Source organism: Cyclopterus lumpus, chromosome 13 (genome assembly GCF_009769545.1).
Source record: "Cyclopterus lumpus isolate fCycLum1 chromosome 13, fCycLum1.pri, whole genome shotgun sequence".
NCBI classification, from domain to species: Eukaryota; Metazoa; Chordata; class Actinopteri; order Perciformes; family Cyclopteridae; genus Cyclopterus; species Cyclopterus lumpus.
In genome coordinates, this window is record NC_046978.1 from 7,947,517 (window position 1) to 7,965,016 (window position 17,500).

Genomic DNA, 17,500 nt, shown 5'->3' on the forward strand with positions numbered 1-17,500 from the left:
TTAGTCTCACGGTGATGCAACAGGATGAATGGGTGTCATTTACGTCCTTTGTCCGACATCAAGCATATCCAACATTGCACACATGACAATATGGTAGAGCATTGCACAATGGCTGGCTTGTAGCATTGAGGGGAAGAAAACAACCTGAAAGAGGGTTGCAGGTGTCTCTGTTGAAGGAATACGAGTCTGGAGGCAGCAGCCAATACATGCTTGTAGAAGTGCATTTGGCAGTTAGGATGCTGAGCTGAATGTGACAGACACAGTGGCCTCTTCTGTGGTTTGAAGGCGGATGAGCCTCTGGCCTTCACTCCATACTTCCTGCTCTGAGTCCCAGCCCAATCAATTCTTTTATGTGCGTCCCTCAAAACAAACCTCTATCTGTGTGGCCTTCCGGAAATAGTGACCACAACTAATCTGTGTGTGCACCCTTCGCAAAGCCACTGAAAATGAGCAGCAATCTCAGACAAACACTTAAGAGGGTGTTGTTTTTTGATTTTGTTGAGATGGCTCAGTCAGTAAAAAGCAGGGTAGTTCTGTCAATGAATGAGAAAACTATCAAGGAGGAAAAACACAAACGACTTAAGGATAAATAACCTGTTTATGGGCTGCATTTTCTGTCTACAAAGCAATGACGGTGGTTCCGGGGATCGAGGCTGCATATGTATCCCTCCCTGTCTTCTAGACAGGCATATTTTGCAATACGGTGCAGCAATCCTGTCGGCCTTATATCAGACAATTACCGCTTTACTCACGTTATATGTTTCTAGCTTCACTCTGCTGCGGAAGACAAAAGTGTTGAAATTGGCTTGTTGGAAGACCTCATCAAAGGCAGCTTCGTTCTGAAATCGAAAAAAACATTTGATTGGCTCAATTTCAAAAAGATACACATTCGTTTAATCAAGTCTCAGTTTCATAAAAGTTTCGAGAGCAAAATAAAAGTGTCTGACAACTCAATTACTAAGAAAACTGTGATGATTTTTAAATAATTTTGCCTGGAAGGAACAAAGCACACTTGGTGTCTTTTACACAAATCGGTCTGTGCAGGAGCGTGTGAGCGTGCATATCTGGCTGGAACAAAGCCTCTTCTTTTCCGGAGGCCAGTATTGTATTCAGGGAGGAGAGTCTCACCGAGTCCTTGAGCTGCCCCAGGTAAGCTGCATTCTGGCCCAGGATGGCCTCTGCACTCTCCTGGAAGCAAGTGACCCACTGGTTGTCTGCGTAATCTGCAATGTTGGCCTATCGGATTATATAGAAAAGAAAAGGCAAGAGTGAATTAGAAGAAAAGTTACATGCATGTACACAAGCATAGATTAATGTTCTTGTGTTTTAATTTGGAATCATCATCTTGTTTGTTAGAGTGGTTGCTGTATGCTTAAATATGTACATTCTCTGCTCTTAAGAAATGGTTACATCCTCTAATTAGCCCACATCCTGCTGGCAAAGCCTGGGAAAAAAACAGTCACGATGCTCTTGTGATACATACGGCGGAAGCAAATTTGTGACTTATGCTAGAGCTTGTGAAGAATAATATGTCGACTGGCACTAAACAAAAGCCGCTTAGTTCAGAAGCCTGGCTGAAATTTCTCTGTGACTGACTAAGTGAGGTTTTGTACTTGTGATTCGTTCTTTCGTAATAATGATGGTTGCGAACGATGCATTTTCTGTAAAAGGACTAACAGTTTGAAAGCGGCAGCAATTAACCTTACATGGCTGATTTTCACAAAAAATTAAATAATTCTAAAATTAGTACTACACACTGCGTCACACAAAACGCAGTTTGCTTTAAATGTTTCTAAATGTAACTGCATAGAGCAGCTTGGGTCAATGTTGAACCAGAGTGGGAAGAGGGGGGCTTGAGTCCCAGGAGACAGAATAAGGACAGTAAGGAAGGAGAGCAGAAAGACAAGGCCATGAGAATGACTTTAGGGATGATATGCATAGCCTCAGTGGCGACAGCTGCTCAAAACTAAGCAGGAACAGGCATTTAAGATATATGTATTAGCATAAATGCTTGTGTGCGGGTGCATGTGTGGCACAGCTAGAAGTTTTAGGGATGCCAGTGCTGAGTCACTTACAGAAAGGATGAGGCGGTACTTGAAGTTAGGGAACTCTTTGTCACACTTTTCGCAGCGGAACATGCCATTTTGCTGGTCCACCACTTTTTTGTTGCAGTCTTGGCTGGGACAGGCCTGGTAAAGGCAGTTTTCCTTGCGCAGGTATACTATGGTAGCTATGCAGGTGTAGTAGTCCGCCTAAAAAAAGGGAAAACAAACAAACAAATATTCATATAAATACAAATAATCTTACTGGAATGTGCTTCTTGCTCGATGTTAAATATGTTGACTGTTGAAAACTAGGAATAAAACTGAATGAAATTAAACAATAAGAGGGCATTTTAGGAGCGGTTAATGGTGTATGTGAACAGTCAGGAAGCAACTTTTGTGGAGCAGATGCAGGAGTTGTACTCCCAACCAGAATCCTAATGGCTCCGACACAAATGCATACTTGTGAGGTCGCTGCCACGTTTATGGGGAACAAGCAAACCTTTGAAATAGACTGCACACAAACAGCCTTCAGGAAACATTCTTAGTCTGCATGGAAAACACCCAACCAAGCGACATGAATTTCACATTGGATAGAAGTGGGTGGATGCAAGAAGCCGCTCTGGATATGCTTGAAGGGACGAATGGTTCCAACATGTTTGCAGATGAGGCACATTACTTCTCCTCGTCATGAAGGGTGGACCCTAGTCTACTCGACAGATAGCTGTTGCACCCTAACAGCTAATTGTTTCAGACAGAGTCGCCCTCGCCTACTAACCTCTACATTGGCTGTGACAACAGGAAGGAGACGATGCCACTTTGATAAAGGCTTAAGGCCAGTTCAGGGTCAGGCAGCAGCGCAAAAGGCCCGTCAGCTTGGTGACTTAAGTACATCAACCAATCATTAATGCCACCATGTAAATGTAAGACTGTTTATTGTGAAGAAACACGCAAGTCATCTGTATTTAGAGTTTCTCCAAAAGGACTGAGAAGGAGAAACTAGGGCTGGGTGATATGGAGAAAATCAATCATCAACTAGTCAACTATTGGTGCTTTCACAGTATATTTACACACCGAGATGTTTGATAAATAATCAGTAATGTGGATATAATTACTAAATGGGTCAATAGAACAGTGAGAACACTGGTAAGTTCAGATAATTCCACCACTTTATTGTAAAGCAGCGATTAAAACCAGGCAAAGAAAACACATCGTAATATGAGACTAAATATTGTAATATGGCATATCAAAATTAACACACAATCAAGATACTTTGCTGAGTGGTATTTTGAGCTTGAATAAAAAATAAAGAAAAACAACTTATTAAAAGATATAGATTTCCCAAAACAATAAAAATAAATAATTTCCAAGCATTCCATTAGTATGCAAAAGAAATTCGACCCCAATTAACTTCTAGAACAGGACTATGATATTTTGCGTCATTTTGGATTGACAAAAAAAGCCCTTACATGTGGTAGATGACAGCAACAAAACAACCTTGTTTTGATTTACAAAAAACAACCCCAGACATCAACCTCTGCTAAATGAGGTGCAATTAATCAAGTAAATCCCTCTTCAATTAGTGTGTGACTGACCAGGGCTGCCACAGAAGAACTTGTTTCCAGCCACTGTCATGGGCCTTTACAAATGCAGTGTCAAGCCAACAAGAGGAGGGTGACCACCGACTGTCAGAGAGGGCACGGGAGCCATGTGGAAACTTGAGATTGTGACACAAAGGCTTTGTGACAGGCACAATTAATTGCAACAGACTTTGGTTAGGGGGGGTTTGAGAGGTCTGACCCTCATGCCCCTGTGTATCGGATGTCTCAAAGGAGCTGAACCAAGGCCGTCCTCAACCCCTGTCAGTACCGGGCCTCATCACACGCCATGCTGAGGCGAAGCAAGAGCCTCCATAGCCCAGGGTCAAACCTTTTCCTCCTGAACGGCAGGAAGCTAATGCCACGAGAAGCCCTTCGCCCGACAGGGGGCTAATACAGTGTCAGGATTTGGGGTTTGGAATTTAAGAGTACGAAATAGATGGGGCTGCTTGAGCTGATTTGTAGGCCTGTACATGATAGAATAGCTGAAGTGGCTAGTCTAAAAGAGGAATGATAAGGAAGCAACCAGCCTACTATCGGATACTGGGGATCCTGCAGTTGTGGCCATTTCAGAAAGAATTAAGATCGTAACACATGTTGGGCGGGGGTCACTCACAGCCTCGGGCAGCAGAGAAGCAAGCAGAGTTTCAACACTGTATTCAAATCACTTTGGACGTAGAGATAACTGCTACTCTGATTATATCCTATTTATTTTTGCATTTGGTTGTTTTTCTTCTGAGCTTCTTGCATCTCATCATAATTGTTTCCATCTATTAATTGTCCTATAGTCTTAATGGGATACTTTCATCATACTGTGATGATTACTATTGTGCAGATTGTTTGAAATTACAATTTACATTATCCGCTCCAGACAACATTCACTTCTGTGAGCACCATTTCCCTCAAAGGTATAAATAAAAAAAGGGTAAATTAGCAAACACATTACTTTACTTATCCAAGGGCAGTAATTGCATTTCAGAGAGCAAATAGAACCGGTGAAATCTTAGTAATCAATACCAGGAATGAATGTGTCTTTCCCCATAACAATACAAGACTTTGAGAGGACAGCACAATAATGTGGATTTTTAAACACGCATACCTGGGGGTGCAGTGATTTTCTGAGTCAATAATTTAGTAGATTCATCATTCTGATGTAGCCAAAAGTACCTTTGCAGAGTGACACGGTTACATTAAAGCGAGTAGGGCTGGACCCGGATATCTGACTATTCATTCATTTAGTACTGTATTGACATACACTGCGAGTTGTTAATAAATGCAGATTGACTGAGCACCTTCATATTTATTGTTTGGGATTCAACGGCAGGCTTTCAGTTTGTCCTTGAATATCTTCAAAGAATAACAATACGTCTGGGGTTACAATTGCGTGAGTGTTTGAGCACATCAAGGCTAAGCTGAGCATGTGTGTACCTTGTCTCCATGTCCCAGGTGCTCCGTCTTAACGTCAGACAGGGTCTTCCAGTTGGTGAGTCCTCCCCCGCTGCCTTTCACCTCCGTCACAGACTGTCCATCCAGGGCGTGGCCCTCCTTGTCATACCTGTTTGACAGAACGAATACCGGCCGATTTGTACCCAGTCAGTCGACCAAGTGAAGCTGCAACTAATAATTATAATCTTTATACAATCATCTGTCCATCATTGCTCACATAACTTTTGCCAAGTCCAAGCTGGTATATGGGATATTCCAGTTTATTATATCTGACTGAGCCACAAAACAGAGATTTTAGTTGAAAGTGATAGAGGACAAAACAATTTTCACAATTTTTCACTTAAAAATGCCACAAAGCATATTTACCTGGTTAAAAATAAAATTCAAGAAAGCTGTACTTCCACACAAGAGATTCATAATGTTGGCATATTGAGGCCTACTTCTGGTTGCTGCTTTATTCATTTGAATACAAAAAATAAAATAAAACTCTTGTTCCAGGCAGAGCATCCATTTGTGTTTGTCAAAGCAAGGCTGGCTCAGCTGAGAAGCTTGTGAAATGACAGATGAGCTGGCCATAGTCAGGGCTGATCAGAAACCCATTTTCAGGGAAGACCAAAGGAAGAAGCAAGAGAGGAGGCAGAGGAGAAGAAGATGAGTGGAGGTCAAATGCAGTGGGGAAAGCAAATAACAGTTTAAAATGGTCACAGGGATCAATAGATCTTGCTAATCTGTTTGGCCATAAGGCAGAGTGGCGCACAATGGGGAGGTCGGGTTGTAAATACAGCGAGAGCATGCTTTGCTCCTGGAGGCATGACTAATAGAAAATATCCCCATTAACGTGTGTGGCCAAAGCGACGCACAGGCTGCCAATTTCCCACATTGATAAATGTGAGCAGTTTTTTATGGTGGCACCAGATTCCTCACGGGTGTACCTGCACTGCTCTGCTTTAACTGAGCCTGCACCCTGTTAGGAACTTGTGAGAAGATCGGACTAAATGGAGATAGGGTTTTCTGTCATGGCTCCTCTCCAAAGACATGTTCTAAAGGGGAGAAAAATGTAGTGGCAACATAGTAAAATAAGGTAAGCCCTCCAGACTAGTCAGGCTTCACAGTGTTACATGGCTGCTCTGAACACCTGATCTGACAGGTATAAAACAATCAAGATACCACCACTTAAATTAATTCATTTAAATCCCCTGCTGGTTTTAAATAAATCATAAAGACAGTGAGGAACACAGGAAATAGAAATGGCACAATAGACAGCGATCGAAATGAAGGAAAGAAAACGAGGACACGTTAGACCTGGCTGAAGACAAGCGCCAGACAACTGATAGCAGGCAGATCCCAGCTGGGAGCAGCGTGGCGTCAGTGAGACAAACTATCTGCAGGAACACCAAGAGAGATGACTGGAGGCCTGGCAGACATGCATGCGCCTGCCGTAGACATGTCAAATGTCAGCGTATCAATGAACAGGGACAGGACGGGAGAAGAGACGCGTCAGATGAAGAGGCACGAGGGGCTGATGGGACAGACTCAGTCAGCAGGGTTCTCAGCTCTGGGCAGAGACCCTGATGACTGGGCTGCGATTGGCAAACGCCACCAACACAATTAAATAATATTAGTTAGCCTCTTCATCTGAAGTGAGCGGCATGTGGTCAAACATTGAGCTTCCAGTAACGAGGACGCCACAGACGTGGTTTTACGCGTGTTGTCTCTTTCTATCATTTGAGCCGAATGACAGCAAAGTGATTCTCTGTCCTCATAATGGAAAGATCACATCACACAGGCTACATTTATAAAATGAGTCAGAGAACGCTGTTGAATAAAAAAAAACAATACAGCAATCTATTTTTCCCCTGTCATTCCCACACCCTGGGAAAATTCTTCATTAAAGAGTAAATTCTCACCACTGTCACAAACATTGAATTTTAATGTGTGTCATATACAGAGCTCCAGAGTATATATATATCTATTGTGGAAAAAGAGAACCAAAATGTATTGCTATAGTACTTTGTTAAAATAATTTTGCAGTTTTAAATTAATTATTATTAGTCTCTGTGCCTAATAAAGTTAACATCTATATCAGCCTTCTGTAAATTAAACAAATTGTAGCTTTGATTAGTATTTTGACTTTGACAAAATATCTTATTTTCGCGAATAATATATAATCTTTGTTTTCATCGTTGATTAATCTTATAGAATGTCAGAAAATTGTGAACAATGTTCATGCTCAAAGGTTATCAGTGAGTTAATAATTCAGTTCAGCTAATAACCTCAACACCAGCAATTCAGCTAGTAAATCTGCCACTTTTCTTTTTTCCAATCAATACAGCAAAAGGAAACGTGGGAAAAGTAAGTCAACTAAATACCGAGGCATCATATTCATTAGACTACTGCGTTAACGCTTGTTGGCTTCTGAGCTGACATGATTTATGTCACAACCATAACGCTGTGGCCTGTACATGTGTAAATAGTGGAGTCATGATAAAGACAGAGAAACGGTCAGCTTGAGTAGTAACCAGAGAAGTGACAGGTCTCTAAATGAGCTGTTGCCACCTAATGGCCAAATGCGTCTTGACACTGAGATGGACCAAAGGGTGAATGTGAAGTCAGATTGCGTTACACTGATAATGTTCACAAATAGGAACTTAGTGTAGATTTAATGTCAAGTTGGCAACCTGTGTCAACAACTCTCAACAAGAGAGCACATGCACACCAGCAGAGTGCAGAATTCTTATGTATAAGCACATTGGAAAGTGCTGAGCGAAATGACTAATACTCTGCATGAGTTTGAGTCAATAGCCCACCAGGGAAAGACTATTCATTTGAGGAAGTCCCAAAGGTCTGCGCCAAAACTAAATCAAATTAAGACGCCTCTGCATGAGTAAAACAATGTGTCAGCAGCCTTGGTGTACTGTATCCGTGTTGGGCTGTGGGAGAAAAGAATTTGGGTTCTTCTGTGCAAAATATGATCATCAAAAGCTTGATTTAGAGTTTAATTGATTTGCTTCCTTGTTCTGTTTTAGTCAGATCTTGGCTTACAGAACAGTCATTAAGAGACACGCTTGTGGATGGCTACCACCCTGAGAACCAGACGTATCAGTGGCACAACAAGCACACAATATGTATTTAACAGCTGGGAGTGAAAACTCACTAACAACTTGTTTGTCATCATCACTAGATATCATCGCCATAAAGAAGCCTTCGAATAAAGCTAAACCAGTAAGGAGGCTATTCTCTCCATCTTCTTCACAGCAGTACAACGATTTTGTCTTCACTTTTTAACTGTTGATGCTTGCAAAACTTGCAGGTACCCGTTGACCAAAGAGATTCCTCCGTAGTAGTAGATAAAGCAACAGAAGAATCTAATTTAAGAGTTAAGTTCTAGTTCTGGTTATATATATGAAATAGAAATTGGTTCATCAAATTAAGTTGTTCCAGCTATTTTGGATTTGATACCATTTGCTTCACAGATTTGGTTTGACCACTCAAGAATAAATACAAATTATTAAAAACATAAGGTTAAGAAACCAAGCCAATGAGGAACTCTCTAATGACAAGTCGGTAAAGAATAATCCTAAAATGTGCTGGTTCAGCCTATATCCACCATGACACAGTAAGACCTGCCTCAAAAGAATAAAAACGCTCACTCGCTTTCTTCCCCAGAGTGAAATGAGAAGATGAGACATTTCCGCTAATTCTTTCAGGGGAGAATATTTTTAACTAACAAGTCTCACAAACTTGTTGACTATTAAGTAACAAGAACACTGTCACCTAGTCGGCTTGTTAAATAATAAGAGATGTCTTCCGCCACGAGCATCCAGCTATGTTTGGGACTGTACCCCTATTTGCTGAATGCTCTCTAGTTGTAAAGTTTCATGAGGCCTATTATCATCATCCTCATTATTCTAGAGGTCACAACAGGTCATTTTACAGTGACATCAAGTTCAGACCATCAAACAAAAGTCTTTGTAAAATGGCTACTAAAGGGACGACCGTCATCACACATGAAATAGACTCACTGGTGACTAAAGAGTCTCAGCTTTCCTACCTTGTGAAATTGGGGACATATTCTAATATATATTGAGTTGAGAGGTCGAGGGACCCCGTTGAAAATCACCATGCCAATGACCTTCTGTTATTAAACAGAAAAGAGCACAGGACGTTTGAAAAGACTATGCTCCAGCAGCGATGTCCTATAACATATAACATTTATTTTAAAAAACAGTACTTGGCATTCTAAGAAATTAAATTTAAAAAAATATATTCAGAGAAGCCAGAGGCTGGTGGTAACACCATCATCAAGAAATTACTGTGCCAAGTCGTCTGATTAAAGAAGTACGTTTGAGCATATTTTGTGATTTGCCTCTTTCTCACTTGCACAATTTTCTGCTCCGATTATGCAGATCAGGTCCTCTGATCACGGCCACACCTGTCGAAGTGGGCTCTATGAGGACAGATCCGTTCGCCACAGCGCTGGAGCAGGATTCAACCTCCACTGCCTCACCTGTACCACTTCACACCGCCACCTAACACGTCACCTCACACTGACGAGGTGATGTCTTTGTTTAAAAGTAGATAACAAAAGCAACAAAACAGATAAATACAGTGCATGATTATTGTTTTTGTCATGTTGTGCACCAGGGAGAGGGGATCATTTAGAAATCAAGGAACTGACACAGGAACCCAGATTAAAGATGAAAGCATTGGTCTTAAAATGTTTCTTTTCCATTGCAAGAATAGCCAAAAATCTTCAAGGAATAACTTAATTGTGTTAGTGTACAATACTTCGACTGCAGTCAGCTGTGGTAATTCTATTAAATAGTTCTACTAGTGCAATATGCATGTCTACAAGTACGAAAGATAACTCCTCTGATTTGTTTAAGAAGAAAGATATCTTGCCAAAAACACGGATATAAGACACACACCAAGGCAAAAGAAATGTGACAATCAACATAAAATCACACAGAAATTTGTCTGGATTTCATCTGGAAAGGTGTTTAGTGGAAGAAGAAAAAAAACGCATTTCCACAGATCAAGTATGATTTCCATTTATATGTAATGCTTCATTAAGGCACCCCCACCCCCCTGGACCCTCACACATTGTGGCTAATGGGGTGAAACTAATCTTGATAATGCGAATCAAAGCATGCACTCTTACAACCATTTAAATCCTTAGAGTTCTCCAATTTCAAAAGCAATACTTGCATGCAAGAATCTTACAGCGGGTGAAATAAATAAGAAAAAGCCCTCTGGTTTAATATATATCATGTTTCATACCTGCAATGGAAGTACTTTGTCAGCGGTACACAGTTGCTAGAACAAATGAGCAATTCTCTGCCCTGCATTATCTCTGAAATCCAGGCTCACTTACCAGCCTCTGAGCTTATAAGCCTCAGGGATGTCTGGGTTGATTATCAGGGTGCTGCTGAAGGATGCCGAGAGGGACCGGCCACCATAGTCCGAAAGCTTCGCTCCCTTTATGGCTAAAATGGGCTGTGCGGATCCGTCAAACTTTTCTGCCTACACAAAACAAGAGATATGGAAACACTCATTATAACTTTGTTTGCTTTTTATTTGTCTGAATTTCATTGCTTCCGTTTGGTTTATCAAGCTATTTGTTGCTACTTTCTAACCCCCTTGCATCACGACGGACATTTTAATGTAAATGGCATACATTTTTCTTTCGGAAATTTGGATGTGGAACCTCAGCTTTAATTAAAAAATATAGAATAAACTGTGCAGCCAAAATACAGACACACAAAAATGTCCCCACTAAAACTTGTTTACATTTCCGATCCCATGGCCATTACAGCATCAAATCATGCATCCTATTATATTAGGCTTTCAGCCTGGGATTCTAAATTCTTGTTTTTAAACCATTTTCTCAAAAGTGGCTCATATTGGCAATGCCAACATGCTGATGATTAGCAGGTATAATGTCAATCATGTTCACCATCTCAGTTTAGCATGTTAGATTAGCACTTAGCACAGCCCTACAGTGGAGGCTGATGGGAATGTCATTTAGTATCCAAGTATTTCAAATCAAAGAATTTGACAACCTGACATTTAGACCTGAAATAAAGTTTTCACTATTTATCCTTTTTAGCAACATAAATGTCTAAGAAATGTCATGGCAATCCTGCATATAGAGATATAAAGATATTTCATTGAACTAAAGGAAAGGTCTAGGGATAGCCAAAGACTTTATGGTTCATCATCTGAGGACCATGAAACGTAATCCATCAAATAGTAGTAAGACATTTCAGTCTGAACCAAAGAGCTGGACCGACTGAACAACCAAAAGACAAACCTCGCTGCATATTTTTAATTAGTTCAGTTCTAAAATTACTTCCAAATTATTAGAGAAAAGGTTTTTTCCAATTGTATGAGGTTTTCAGGTTTCTTTACTGTAATAACCCAAGGCCCCAACTAATAAAAAACAATAACAGAGAGGAAGGGGGGGGCAACAGTGCAGCCTTCAGTGACAGGGAAAAATATCTCCAACGCTTGCTTCTTTGCATTGCTATTGTTCTTTATAAACTAAGCATCGTGTGAACCTCAGCAGATCCCTGTGGAAAAGGGCTATGTGTCGGACAAACAGGGAACACTGTGCTTCCTGTCAGGAGGAAAGAAATGGTGGTAAACTCAACACAGTCCCTCTGAGCCAAAAGGTAAAATATCAACTGCACGGGCAGTTACGTTATCACCCCGTGACAGGGAAGTCAGTAGACGATTTCAACCACATCCACTTCAACCTCCATTAAACACTGCACACATTATTGCATTTCTTTGGCTCTCAAACTGCTGAACAGTGATCAGTTAATGTGTTGAACAACCCTTTCTAATTAAACAGATTGCTGACATGGTCTCACCAATGACTGAACATTATGAGCTTCACAAACGGTAGCTTTTATTGTAGGCGTTTTATATTGGAGCTACTCATGTCCTTGTGTTCACCCTCGGCATGTGAGGTCTGGCTTCGGTTCAGCTTCAGTCGTTTAGAGTAAAAGGTTGCTCTCAGGTGAGCACTTGAAAGGACAAATGCTCTGTGGGGAAAGCTTAACCATAACAATAAGCATGTCTATGCATTATAAAAAGGCAGGTATTGATTTTCAGCACCTATTTTAAAAAGCTCCAGACACGACTTGCTCTTCCTCATTCCAGGTTTTACTCCCCATCAAATGTCTTTACTCACTTCCTCTCCCCACAGCGTGACAGTCACCAACTTTCCAGACATGTCCATCAAGTTGAGTGTCCTCTTGGACACTTCCTTGTTTGACTTGGTGGTGAGGCGGGTCACTTCGTCCACACTCTTACACACTCCAATCACATCTGCAATAGAAGATATAAACCAGTACATTAGCAGCAGGGACTGGATCCATTTCTCCATTTCCAACCGAAATGATTCAGTTAAATTGTTTCCAAATATACATATCATAAATATTGAGTGTGTTTATGCCCACAGGTCATTCTAGGTCACGTGGTTTCCGGCACAAATTGGCTCATGGGAAATAAGTGATTCATTCATTCATTTCAAAATCAGGTGCACTGACCTGTGCACCAGGCACTTGCATCCATAATGTTGGAGCGAATCCAAGAAATAGGCTTTAATTGTTTCCACCAATGCACTTCATCAAGCATACTTTGTTGACTGATGTAGTCAAGCATGATAAACGCAGAGCCATTTATTTGTGAATGTGCAAGAGTGGCACGAACATTACTCACCCCATCCGCACAGAGTAAAGGGGTTTAAGATGCATTAACGATGATGAATAAAACTTAATGTTGAATGCCTACTGGTAAGCTGGAGAGAAATGACTCAAATAGCAGTACAAGCCGCAGTCTTCATTAAAAGAATTACATGCCGAAGACTCCTTAATATCACTTCATTTTACCTATGGCATTAGGTTCTCATTTTCTCATCGGCTCAATAGTCAATCTGCACTACAGGCTATTAGTGTCATCAGTATTATTAATGCCACATTTATCTCTGCTCGTGTGCTGCGATTACCTCAACCTCGCAGCATATCCGGCTCTACTTTCAGCTACAAACTCTAACCTCTGCTCATGATAACTTATGATTGGGTGCTTGGGAACGCCTCAGCAGGCTCTTCAGTATTTTCCACTAAAAATACAATCTGGTAACATGAGGAAAAAAACAGATCTGATCTGAGGTTTTAATGACACATGTTGGGTTCAGAAATGCACGTGTAGATCCTTACCAATGATGGAATCTTTTTCGCGGTTTTCCAGGTCACCAATAGAGACAAAGTCACACTGCATCACCGGAACATCACTGCTGTCTTCACAGGGGATGATGGTGGATTCTCCACTGAGAGTCATCTCATAGTCATTCTTCACCGATGTGTACTGCTTGTTGGCGATCTTCAGGGAGCCCTTGGAGACATAGTAGACCTGACCCACACAGATGGATATACCACGTGTTATTCAGAGATCTGGAGAACATTTCACCTGACTGAATGGTGCAAACAAGATATGACTTCAGGCAGTCGGTGGGGATCAACAAAGGCTGGCAGATGATCATAAGCCGCTTATTGTTGGGGTACAGTGTAGCCAGATGACTCATTCATAGACTGTGGTTTTAACTCCCAAAGTACTGGCAGCCGTTGATAGAACAGTCTGAGGCAAATCCGTCAGTTATGATAATTAGGACATTCTGTGCTGAATCCTTATCTGGAGGAACATCACCTTGCCAACCTCAACCAGGCTGAAGAACTTGTCCACCTCTTGGTTAAAACCAGTCACTCTTATCTCTCCCTGTAATGAAATAGAAAAGTTGGTTAATATATTAAGTATGCCAGGGACAGTAGAAGATGTCCAACTCATAATATCTTGCAGTTTATTCTTACAGCATAAGAATCAACACTGGGACCACAATAATACTCACACTCTCATCCACAATCTCCATGGAGAAGAGTTTGCCATCACCACGAGAGTTGCTCCATGTACGGATGCTGCTCTTGTTGGTTACACGAGCACGGATAGTCCACCTGCGGGACAACAAGAAGTTTGAGGTTACTCGTGTCAGTAATGTTCATTTCTAGAGCACCTCATGGGATGACATTCAAACCCTACATTTGCATTTTTGTATTCATTGATTCATGCATTTATTTATCAACGCAACCTTTTAATAATCTGTGCATGTTGCCTGAACGATATAAAAAAAATGTTTAGGGCAGCACCACAGCCAACCAAAAGTGCTGAAGCGTCGGAGGACTTCAGGATGCAGGAACCGTTTTAAAATAGTTGTTTTTAATAATAGTTGTATTAAACATATTTGATCATTTTAATGGTTATTTTATATTTAAGATGCGTGTCAGAGAGCTTTTGCATTTCCACTGATTTTGTGGAAGTAAATAATAGCAATATTATTGAGTTGTTTTTATCATATCAAAGTTGTATCAAATCATATGTCTGTTGTTACCAAACATGTCAACCTAATGACATGCCCTGACATTGCCGACTGACTGGGAAACATACTCACTTGGACTGATAGGGGTTGAGGCTGGCGATGGGCACAACTTTAGAGCTGCCACCTGGAGTACTGGGCATAGCAGATGGGGGCTTTTTCCCAAAGTCTCTATTGAAACCTTTGTGCACTGTTGAAAGAATGAAGAGAGAAATAAATGATCAATGAAGAGCAGTGATGGAGAGAAGTCAAGAGAGAGGCACATACATTATTCAACAGAGACGAATTCAAAAAATCTAATTTCTTTGGATTGCAACTGCTCGATCACTGTAATTATCTCACATAACGAGGGAAGTTCCATCAAAGAAGACCCTAATGACTTAAAGATACTCTACCACTGTTAGCTCTCGAGTCGAGCAAGAGGAATGACTCAAAATCTTGTCAAGTCAAGTTGGTGGAGATGTGTGATCCAGCGGTTTTGGGAAGAGGGATGATTCACATTTCACAGAATCAGGGCAGAGTGTGAAATGCTATAACGAACTGGATCTGTTCTTCCCCAGGAGAGCTGTGCTGCCTGACTTTGAGATTTTCCATTTGAACCAGCGCTGCACATTTGATTTGTGTGCGTCTCACGTGGAGGATTAGAGTTCAAAGTGTCCACTTAAGTCCTCCCACTTTGCCAACCACTGCACTTCTGGTAATTAAGCCTCCAGATCAACCAGCACACACAGAGAAATGAACAACGACTGTGCTGATTAGGAGGATGCTTGCCACAACCTCAATACCCACATGGAAGATTAAAGGGATGAATACCTGCTATGACACACTAGAAGACAGCAAAACCTCTCTGTCTGCACATCTTTCCTGATTCAAGTTATTTGCGATGCTGTGATCCACTGTTTATCTCTGACATGAACAAACTTGAAAAACAAATCTGTTTGCTCATGGTGTCAAAATGCACTCTCCAGGTTGTCTGTGCTACAGGGTGTTTGTTTGCATATTCAACTGTGCTTCCAAAAAAAGATAAACACTATGATTGACGGGCACAGACCTACTCATCGAAACAAGCTATTAGTTGTTAAAGTTTATGATACCAAGCATTTACATGAAACGGGTCAGCTCCGGAGAATTGAGGGTCAATAACACTGTGAAAAAACCCTTGAGAAAGCTTAAAATAAAAATGGTCCTCAACAAGCCTTAAAATTACAGGTGACATGTAAATCTGTGGTTCACCCAGCTTAGAGAAAGCAACGGGAATGCCGCCATCTGGTGGATATTTACGAACTGTGTGCACAGTATCTTCCACAAAATGTAAATTGTAAATGTTCACCCATTTTACATCATGCTCAAGAGTTAAAATAAACACTTGCCCTCACCTTCATTTTTAACTTGCTGCTGTAGTGGTTGGCGGGTTTCAGGGTTTGGTGCCGACTGCGGGCCTTTGATCTGACCTGCGAGGAAGATTTGACATTAGTATTGGCTGCATTTATGACCCATTAAGACCAACCTATATGTAAACATCAATCTCACATCACATCATATTCACTAACAAGATCGACAAGACAAAATTGGATTATTAGGTAGCAGATGTTATCATGAAATGTTAATTGAAGGCTTACCCTCAGCAAAAGGAGTAGGGTCACCTATTCTTCCAGCAACATCTTTTGCAGGCTTGATGACTTCAATTTCTAAAATGATCACCACCCGTCTGTAATGAGACATCACCGTGAACCACAGACAATAGCATTGTATCCATTTAGATTTGGAAGATAATAATGGTCACCATCATCCACACAACTATACAGAGGGTGGTCAAAATCTTGATACGACAATAACATGTACAGAAAAACTGCATACCGTTTGTCCTTCAGTATATTGGTCACATGCTTCTTCAAAATGCAGATGCAGTTCGGGGCCAGGAGGTTCTCCTCAGCCATGAAGTTCAGCTGCGTTGAGAGCATGAAGGCTGCGGAGGTGTGGAAAAGTGAGAGAAGAAAATCTTAGTTCATTTAACTAAGGGGGTTCTAGGGAATAACTGTTTTCAAGTCAAACTTTATTATTATAGCACATTCAAAATCAAAGGCAGTTGATCAAAGTGCTGAAAAAGCATGATATTGTATTATATTATGGATACTAATCTGCTTTTCTGTATCTATTCTATGTAATACAAATGTACAAACTTACAAGACAGAGTGTGCAGTCCATCACTCATCATCACCCGAAAGCGAGTAGGACCACTTCCACTGTCAATCTTGCGAATGTTCTGAGAGGTGATAAACAAGTGATACGGTTAAATATATATATTTTTTAAACGGTTATTAAACATAAGGTTTGTCTAATTGTCTCATTCTGTATCCTATGACAGCACTCATCGGAGTTAGCTTGATGTATTGTGCATTCACAAATGTACACATGTTAGTCCCTTGCCTTTCTTTTGTCATTAAACCTGAAACTACTAATATTGTCATATATTCTCAATAATAAGTTGTGGGTGATGGTCTAAAATGTAGTTTCAGTAGGTTTCCACCCTTAAAATCTAACGTTGGTTTGCATAATGCTTCCTAAATCTGTACGTATGTAATAGACATGTTGGATTTTGTGTATGGTGTTAAATTCCAAATACAGGAAATGTTAGATCAGCAGTGATGTATTGGCTAAACAGTCATGTTAATGAAAGATTGTGTGTTGTTTTACTCACCACCAACTGAAGCACTGCGTCGTTACCACCATTGCCATTTGAAAGAGCCTGGAAGAAAACACTTAAATAAATGTCTGCTAAGTGACCAGCAAAATATATATCTATGAATATATATTAGATTCCATTTATCCAAAGCGACTTACAATCGTGTTACATGCATACACCGTAGACACAGCTATGCGGGAACAATTCAGGGTTAAGTGGCTTTCAGGGTTAAGTGGCTTGCTCAAGGACACATCGACCTGTATGTATGTATGTATGCATAGCAGGTATTCATATATAT

General features: G+C 40.8%; 1 protein-coding gene across 1 annotated transcript in view; it reads right to left on the reverse strand.

Moving 5' to 3' along the window:
- rpa1 (replication protein A1) overlaps nt 1-17,500 on the reverse strand; it is a 22,859-nt gene that overhangs the window by 4,391 nt on the left and 968 nt on the right. Inside the window, exons 2-16 of the mRNA XM_034548446.1 lie at nt 17,218-17,265; nt 16,704-16,782; nt 16,377-16,485; nt 16,139-16,227; nt 15,896-15,970; nt 14,595-14,709; nt 13,998-14,100; nt 13,799-13,867; nt 13,312-13,504; nt 12,285-12,421; nt 10,461-10,609; nt 5,069-5,195; nt 2,076-2,252; nt 1,129-1,236; nt 753-839 (exon numbers count right to left, since the gene is read on the reverse strand). Of these exons, the coding sequence (XP_034404337.1) occupies nt 753-839; nt 1,129-1,236; nt 2,076-2,252; nt 5,069-5,195; nt 10,461-10,609; nt 12,285-12,421; nt 13,312-13,504; nt 13,799-13,867; nt 13,998-14,100; nt 14,595-14,709; nt 15,896-15,970; nt 16,139-16,227; nt 16,377-16,485; nt 16,704-16,782; nt 17,218-17,265 (1,665 nt within the window). The remainder of the gene's footprint in view (nt 1-752; nt 840-1,128; nt 1,237-2,075; nt 2,253-5,068; nt 5,196-10,460; nt 10,610-12,284; nt 12,422-13,311; nt 13,505-13,798; nt 13,868-13,997; nt 14,101-14,594; nt 14,710-15,895; nt 15,971-16,138; nt 16,228-16,376; nt 16,486-16,703; nt 16,783-17,217; nt 17,266-17,500) is intronic.